The following is a 9,225-nucleotide window of genomic DNA, read 5'->3' on the forward strand; positions in this document are numbered from 1 at the left end:
AGCATGGGTTCCACAGACAGCTGTCTGACAGGGATTAGCATGGGTTAGACAGACGTCTGTCTGACAGGGATTAGCATGGGTTAGACAGACGTCTGTCTGACAGGGATTAGCATGGGTTAGACAGACGTCTGTCTGACAGGGATTAGCATGGGTTAGACAGACGTCTGTCTGACAGGGATTAGCATGGGTTAGACAGACAGCCATCTGACAGGGATTAGCATGAGTTAGACAGACAGCCTTCTGACAGGGAACAATAAAACATGGGTTAGACAGACAGCCGTCTGACAGGGAACAATAAAACATGGGTTAGACAGACAGCTGTCTGACAGGGATTAGCATGGGTTAGACAGACAGCCATCTGACAGGGAACAATAAAACATGGGTTAGACAGACAGCCGTCTGACAGGGAACAATAAAACATGGGTTAGACAGACAGCTGTCTGACAGGGATTAGCATGGGTTAGACAGACAGCCATCTGACAGGGAACAATAAAACATGGGTTAGACAGACAGCCTTCTGACAGGGAACAATAAAACATGGGTTAGACAGACAGCCGTCTGACAGGGAACAATAAAACATGGGTTAGACAGACAGCCGTCTGACAGGGAACAATAAAACATGGGTTAGACAGACAGCTGTCTGACAGGGATTAGCATGGGTTAGACAGACAGCCATCTGACAGGGAACAATAAAACATGGGTTAGACAGACAGCCGTCTGACAGGGAACAATAAAACATGGGTTAGACAGACAGCTGTCTGACAGGGATTAGCATGGGTTCCACAGACAGCTGTCTGACAGGGATTAGCATGGTTTAGACAGACGGCTGTCTGACAGGGATTAGCATGGGTTAGACAGACAGCCGTCTGACAGGGATTAGCATGGGTTAGACAGACGGCTGTCTGACAGGGATTAGCATGGGTTAGACAGACAGCCGTCTGACAGGGATTAGCATGGGTTAGACAGACAGCCGTCTGACAGGGATTAGCATGGTTTAGACAGACGGCCGTCTGACAGGGATTAGCATGGGTTAGACAGACGGCTGTCTGACAGGGATTAGCATGGGTTAGACAGACAGCCTTCTGACAGGGATTAGCATGGGTTAGACAGACAGCCGTCTGACAGGGATTAGCATGGGTTAGACAGACAGCCGTCTGACAGGGATTAGCATGGGTTAGACAGACAGCCGTCTGACAGGGATTAGCATGGGTTAGACAGACAGCCGTCTGACAGGGATTAGCATGGGTTAGACAGACAGCCGTCTGACAGGGATTAGCATGGGTTAGACAGACGACTTCTTTTGCCTGGAGGCCATTCTAAGAGCACCTATCACAGGAATGTTTAAATGAGGAATAATACCTCAACAGGAATGCTAGAATGTACTGAAATAACTTGAAGGGAGTGAGGGAAGGTTAGAATAACTCAAAGTAACCGAGGGAAAGGGATAAGGGGTTGGGTCAGAGGTGCTGGGTGCGACACACACATACGCATGCACACAAACACACACAGTCCACACACAGACACGTACACACTCACTCACCGATAGGGCAGTCCTGTTTGTTGCAGGCGTTACTGTCGTTGGTCTCCCCGGGGCACTCCTTGCCTCTGTACTGGGGTTCAGGGCTGTTACAGACACGGGTCCGACCCTTAACTCCGCCCCCACAGGTTGCTGAGCATATCGCCCATGGCGACCACGGTCCCCAACCACCATCAACTGCACATGGACAACAAATAAACAGTTAGTAGATCATCACAATGTTTGTTAGGATCTCTTTTAGATCATTTGGGGGCTAGTCTTCAAGAGTCCATGGTGAGGTTTTACTACTTTACATTCCTGTCTCTTTTACCATAAGAAAGTGAATTACAGTAGTAGTTGTAGGCCTACAGTCACACACGAACCACTCTACACATCTTGTAGGGGTCATTACATTCTCAGCCGTGTTGCAGTCTGGAAGCTATAACCGCAGTAGGGCACTATGCAGAGTTGATTTGAGCTTGACGTTTTATAAAAGACAGACAGAATGTTTAGCATGTGAATGGTGCCCCTCCTATATCAGTGGAACAAGCTGTAAAACTTCTTATTCTGCCTGTTTTTAAATCCAGGTCAGTGGTTATTCATCAGATCAAAGTATTTATTATCTTCCTAAAGAAAGAGGCAAGCTCAATCAGTGCACAGCTAAAGTATTTGAAAGAAAACAAAAATGTTGACCCCAGGTCTGATATGGACAATGTGCTTGTCTGTCTGTGTTGTCCCTCTTGGGCCACCATACTCACTGGGACAGGGCTTTGCCTCACAGCGCTGTGTCTCTCTCCCCTGGCCCTCACAGTCTTTGCCCCCCAGTTGTGGTGTGGGGGCGTTGCAGTGGCGTATCCTGGTGATCTGGCCCTCGCCACACGTCACCGAACATGATGACCATGGAGACCACAGGCTCCACCCACCGTCCTGACGAACTGAACACACACAGGGACACAGGGTCAGTCAAGGCAGTGTATCGGGGAAAGACATACATGTAATATGGTGGTCCTCTGTAGCGCATTTGGTAGAACATGCTGCTTGCAACGCCAGAACAGTGGGTTTGATTCCCAGGATCACAAAAATAAATAAATATGTATGCACGTATGACTGTAAGTGGCCTTGGATACAAGTGTCTGCTAAATTGCGTTTATTATTCCGATTCAAAAGGCCTTTATTATCAATTTCTGGGTCATTTGGTTGCAGTATAATAAACCACTGATATGTAGATCACTATGGGTCACATTGTTTGGGGGGTACTAGTGAGTCAGTGCTGGGTGGAATACCCTTTAGAGCTAACAGGATGGACACACCCTCTACAGACATGTACGGGATCTATTTCCCACAGCAGACAGAGAGAAAGAGAGACAGACAGGGAGATAGACAGAGACAGAGAGACAGACAGAGAGAGAGAGAGAGAGAGAGAGAGAGAGAGAGAGAGAGAGAGAGAGAGAGAGAGAGAGAGAGAGAGAGAGAGAGAGAGAGAGAGAGAGACAGAGACAGACAGAGAGAGACAGAGAGAGAGGGAGAGAGCGAGAGAGACAGACAGACAGACAGACAGAGACAGACAGACAGAGAGACAGACAGACACAGAGAGAGAGAGAGAGAGACAGACAGACAGAGAGAGAGATCGAGAGAGAGGGAGAGAGAGCGAGAGCGAGAGAGAGAGAGAGAAAGAGAGAGAGACAGAGACAGAGACAGAGACAGAGACGGAGAGACAGAGAAAAGTATTTTGAGTCAGAGAGGGATGAGGTCCCTGTCCAGCCATCTCCAGCCTAGCAGAGCAGTACCCTATATTTCTATTCAGTCACTTTGTCCCCTTTTCCATCATTACACAGCTGCTTCTAACGACATCATCCTCTCTCTTGATCCTTTCACAAACATACACTCACACACACACAATCACACTCACATGCACAAACACACTCATGTGCACACAGAAACAAACACACTTTAACATGGCAGTTGCAGGAAAATATTGTATTTATGTTGTCATTGTCTTTTGTCTGTAAACACATCCCAATGCTTTTTTGGCTAAAACTATTCTAACTTACTCAATGGTAATGGTATGAGTTGGGAGCTAGAGAGAGGTACCATCATGCTCATCCAAAGGTCCTTAGTTGGTCTAATCAAATCATATTAAATCAAACTTTACTTTAGAGTTAAAACAGTCTAACCAATAGAGTTCAACAAACCACAAGGTAGGTTGACACAAAGGAGACTATAGCAGAGACGTTGACTCACCTCGGCTGTCACATTTTCCTAAGCTGCATTTCCTGGTCTGGATGGATGGTCCAGAGCAGGGGTTACTGGTGGCATCACATGAGCGTCCTCTCTGTTGAGTACCTGTCCCACAGGTGACAGTACACTCTGTCCACTCTGACCAGGGGGACCAGCCATCCTCACTGTCCTTAGCTGGAGGAAACAGAATCACTCAAGGGGTTATTAATGACAAATCATATTTTTCTGGCTCTGAAAAGTGAAAACACTGCTATCTAGATTGATTTATATATTTTTTAACAAAATAAGCTCTCATAAAAAAATTACATTATTTACATTCAATTTAATTAACCAAAACTTTAACAAAATAAACATGCAGAGCTATCTTTCTACGATGAAGTAAACTCATTGCATTATTGCATGTTTCCCCTACCACACCATCTCCTCTACAGTTGCTCTGTGTCATTGTTGGAACTAGGAACGGTTCAAAAGATGCAGAGAAACAAAACTCTGGAGAGTAGTCTGTTTTGATTCTTAGGTTTTATATCATTTACATTTAAGTCATTTAGCAGACACTCTTATCCAGAGCGACTTACAAATTGGTGCATTCAACTTAGGATAGCCAGTGGGACAACCACATCTTGATCACAGTAAGTACACTTCTTCAAACAAGCAGCTGTGAGCAAAGTCAATGCAATCAGGGACAACTACATCTCAATCACAATAAGTACATTTCTTTAAACAAGTAAATAAGTAATGTGTTAGTTCCCCTCACAGCTCCGTAGGCAAGCACCATGGTTTTGTAGTAGATGTGAGCTTCAACTGGAAGACAGTGGAGTGTGCGGAGGAGCGGGGTGACGTGAGAGAACTTGGGAAGGTTGAACACCAGACGGGCTGCAGCGTTCTGGATAAATTGCAGGGGTTTAATGGCACAGGCAGGGAGCCCAGCCAACAGCGAGTTGCAGTAATCCAGACGGAAGATGACAAGTGCCTGGATTAGGACCTGTGCCGCTTTCTGTGTAAGGCAGGGTCGTACTCTGCGAATGTTGTAGAGCATGAACCTGCAGGATCGGGTCACCGCTTTGATGTTAGCAGAGAACGACAGGGTGTTGTCCAGGGTCACGCCAAGGTTCTTTGCACTCTGGGAGGAGGACACAATGGAGTTGTCAACCGTGATGGCGAGATCATGGAGCGGGCAGTCCTTCCCCAGGAGGAAGAGCAGCTCCGTCTTATATGACGTCATGTTCACAGTGACCACTTCAGCAATTCAGAGCATGGCAGCCTGTAGTCCTGCTGTTTTCATGTAGAACAATAAAACGTGGTCGACCCTTTACAGACCAACCAGCTGTACAACAATAACACGGCTCTATTATTCAAACTTAATATGCATAGAAACTTTGTTTTTCCGGTACTCAGATCAGGCATCGGAGGCTTTGGATCTAGAAAGGACTTCAGTCAGATGTGAAATGAAGCAAGGTGTGTTTGTGAGAGAAGTTGTTTATTGGTAAATGTGATGCCATTGTTTTTACAGGGCTCAGGAGTCTCGTTTTCACTTCAGTACGTTTCCTAATTGCGATTACTCCTGTAAAGCTCATGTAAACAGTTATTAAAGCCACATTCTGCTATTTTGCCTTCTGTTCAATGGTCATGGGTCAGGATTAGACTTTTGCAAGGGTACATTGTAGCTTTAATGATAGAATGGTGTGTAGAATGAGTGGCTACTTACGCAGACACACAGTGCAACACTCTCCGTCGATGAAGGAGGGGCTAGCACAGGCCACAGGAGGACAGGTGATTTGGTGACACACAATCTTTGAGTCCTGCCATGAGCAGCAAAAAAAAAATGTTTTGACATTAGTTGCTATAGGTGACCTATGTATGAATTAGTGTCTTGTAAGACCATAGGATCTGGGCACCGGTCAAATGTTGAGGACTGATTCATTTGGGATCAATTAATCAACCAACCAATTAACCAACCAAATCTATCAATCAATGTATAACCATATCCCCCCTAGCACATTCTATGTCTCTCATGTCTCTCCATTTAAGGTGGTCTGTATGTCTCCTACCTGGCAGGTACATGTGGTGCAGCTGTCCACCACCCAGTCCTCCTTATCTTCAAACAACCGTCCGTCCTGCCAGCACATGTGTTTCTCCTTGGAGTTCTTCATCTTCCCCAGAGCATCCTTCATCACTGTGTTCTCCTCGGTCTGGAGAGAGGAGACAGACCAACAGACATAGTCAGACACATAGACATAGACAGACACACAGACATAGACAGACACACAGACACACAGACACATAGACAGACACACAGACACACAGACACATAGACAGACACACAGACATAGACATACACACAGACATAGACAGACACACAGACATAGACAGACACACAGACATAGACAGACAAACAGACATAGACAGACACATAGACATAGACAGACACACAGACATAGACAGACACACAGACATAGACAGACAAACAGACATAGACAGACACACAGACATAGACAGACACATAGACAGACACACAGACATAGACAGACACATAGACAGACACACAGACATAGACAGACACATAGACATAGACAGACACATAGACATAGACAGACACACAGACATAGACAGACACACAGACATAGACAGACACATAGACATAGACAGACACACAGACATAGACAGACACATAGACATAGACAGACACACAGACATAGTTCATCACTGGTTATTACTCAGGCTAAGGAGAGAGGATACAGACACAGACAGACACACATTGTCTAGACTCTACAGCAGGGTTGGTTTGAGTAAAAAAACTCACAAAAAACAAAAATATATACACTGCTCAAAAAAATTAAGGGAACATTTAAACAACACAATGTAACTCCAAGTCAATCACACTTCTGTGAAATCAAACTGTCCACTTAGGAAGCAACACTGATTGACAATAAAATTAACATGCTGTTGTGCAAATGGAATAGACAACAGGTGGAAATTATAGGCAATTAGCAAGACACCCCCAATAAAGGAGTGGTTCTGCAGGTGGTGACCACAGACCACTTCTCAGTTCCTATGCTTCCTGGCTGATGTTTTGGTCACTTTTGAATGCTGGCGGAGCTTTCACTCTAATGGTAGCATGAGACGGAGTCTACAACCCACACAAGTGGCTCAGGTAGTGCAGCTCATCCAGGATGGCACATCAATGCGAGCTGTGGCAAGAAGGTTTGCTGTGTCTGTCAGCGTAGTGTCCAGAGCATGGAGGCGCTACCAGGAGACAGGCCAGTACATCAGGAGACGTGGAGGAGGCCGTAGGAGGGCAACAACCCAGCAGCAGGACCGCTACCGCCGACTTTGTGCAAGGAGGAGCAGGAGGAGCACTGCCAGAGCCCTGCACAAAATGACCTCCAGCAGGCCACAAATGTGCATGTGTCTGCTCAAACGGTCAGAAACAGACTCCATGAGGGTGGTATGAGGGCCTGACGTCCACAGGTGGGGGTTGTGCTTACAGCCCAACACCGTGCAGGACGTTTGGCAGTGGGTCAGTCATGGTGTGGGGTGGCATTTCTTTGGGGGGCTGCACAGCCCTCCATGTGCTCGCCAGAGGTAGCCTGACTGCCATTAGGTACCGAGATGAGATCCTCAGACCCCTTTTGAGACCATATGCGGGTGTGGTTGGCCCTGGGTTCCTCCTAATGCAAGACAATGCTAGACCTCATGTGGCTGGAGTGTGTCAGCAGTTCCTGCAAGAGGAAGCCATTGATGCTATGGACTGGCCCGCCCGTTCCCCAGACCTGAATCCAATTGAGCACATCTGGGACATCATGTCTCGCTCCATCCACCAACGCCACGTTGCACCACAGACTGTCCAGGAGTTGGCGGATGCTTTAGTCCAGGTCTGGGAGGAGATCCCTCAGGAGACCATCCGCCACTTCATCAGGAGCATGCCCAGGCGTTGTAGGAAGGTCATACAGGCACGTGGAGGCCACACACACTACTGAGCCTCATTTTGACTTGTTTTAAGGACATTACATCAAAGTTGGATCAACCTGTAGTGTGGTTTACCACTTTAATTTTGAGTGTGACTCCAAATCCAGACCTCCATGGGTTGATAAATTTGATTTCCATTGATAATTTTTGTGTGATTTTGTTGTCAGCACATTCAACTATGTAAAGAAAAAAGTATTTAATAAGATTATTTCATTCATTCAGATCTAGGATGTGTTATTTTAGTGTTCCCTTTATTTTTTTGAGCAGTGTATATCACATTTTCAGTAACACCCTCCGGACCTCATTGAAGACAGAATGCGGCCCCAGGGGCAAAATCAGTTTGACACCCCTGCTCTACAGTAAAAGCCTGTCTGAGGATACAATAGCCAGATAGACATAGCCTACGGTAAAACATTTCTTAAAGCAAAAAATATTACAATAAAAGCACATAGGATGCATAACGCATCCATATGAAAGGAAGATGTATGGCGCTACATGTTTCCTCTGTCTGAGGATACACTGACAGATAGACAGTCAGACAGACAGACAGACAGACAGACAGAGATGGACAGACAGACAGACAAACAAACAGACAGTCAGACTGACAGACAGACAAACAGACAGTCAGACAGACAAACAGACAGTCAGACCGACAGACAGTCAGACAAACAAACAGTCAGTCAGTCAGTCAGACCGACAGACAGTCAGACAGACAAACAGACAGTCAGCCAGACAGACAGTCAGTCAGTCAATCAGACAGACACAGTCAAACAGTCAGTCAGACAGTCAGACAAACAAACAGACAGTCAGACTGACAGACAGACAAACAGACAGTCAGACAGACAAACAGACAGTCAGACAGACAGTCAGACAAACAAACAGTCAGACAGACAGACAGTCAGACAGACAGTCATCCAGACAGACAGTCAGACAGTCATCCAGACAGACAGTCAGACAGACAGTCAGACAGTCAGTCAGTCAGACAGACAGTCAAAACCCTTCCTTTAAGAAAAAAGGCATAAAGACACAAATAGCTCCCTCCATCTGGGAGGAAGATGTATGTAGGGAGCTAGCCTGAGGAGACCCCAACAGACAGACAGATACACATACCCTACTGTCAAAAGCTTCCATTACGGAAAATACAATCTGACAACAAAAGCACTGTCTGTCTGACTGACTGACTGTCTGTCTGTCTGTCTGTCTGTCTGTCGGTCTGACTGTCTGTTTGTCTGTCTGACTGTCTGTCGGTCTGACTGATAAGCTGTAGACCACACTATTTACCAAGAGAGTTTTCATCTATATTTTTCATAGCTGTCTATTTACCACCACAAACCAATGCTGGCATTAAGATTGCACTGAATGAGTTGTACAAGGCCATAAATCAACAGGAAAACGCTCATCCAGATGCAGCACTCCTAGTGGCCGGGGACTTTAATGCAGGGAAACTTAAATCCGTTCTACCTAATTTCTACCAGCATGTTAAATGTGCAACCAGAGGAAAAAAA

The 9,225-nt window shown here is 46.0% G+C and overlaps 1 protein-coding gene across 2 annotated transcripts in view; it reads right to left on the reverse strand.

Moving 5' to 3' along the window:
* Positions 1 to 9,225, reverse strand: part of LOC121554908 (thrombospondin-2-like) — a 46,917-nt gene that overhangs the window by 21,249 nt on the left and 16,443 nt on the right. For both annotated transcript variants that reach the window (XM_041868729.2, XM_041868647.2), the window contains exons 6-10: positions 5,803 to 5,943; positions 5,460 to 5,553; positions 3,758 to 3,928; positions 2,275 to 2,451; positions 1,541 to 1,714 (exon numbers count right to left, since the gene is read on the reverse strand). In XM_041868729.2, the coding sequence (XP_041724663.1) occupies positions 1,541 to 1,714; positions 2,275 to 2,451; positions 3,758 to 3,928; positions 5,460 to 5,553; positions 5,803 to 5,943 (757 nt within the window). The remainder of the gene's footprint in view (positions 1 to 1,540; positions 1,715 to 2,274; positions 2,452 to 3,757; positions 3,929 to 5,459; positions 5,554 to 5,802; positions 5,944 to 9,225) is intronic.

Source organism: Coregonus clupeaformis, chromosome 1, assembly GCF_020615455.1.
Source record: "Coregonus clupeaformis isolate EN_2021a chromosome 1, ASM2061545v1, whole genome shotgun sequence".
In the NCBI taxonomy this organism is placed as follows: domain Eukaryota; kingdom Metazoa; phylum Chordata; class Actinopteri; order Salmoniformes; family Salmonidae; genus Coregonus; species Coregonus clupeaformis.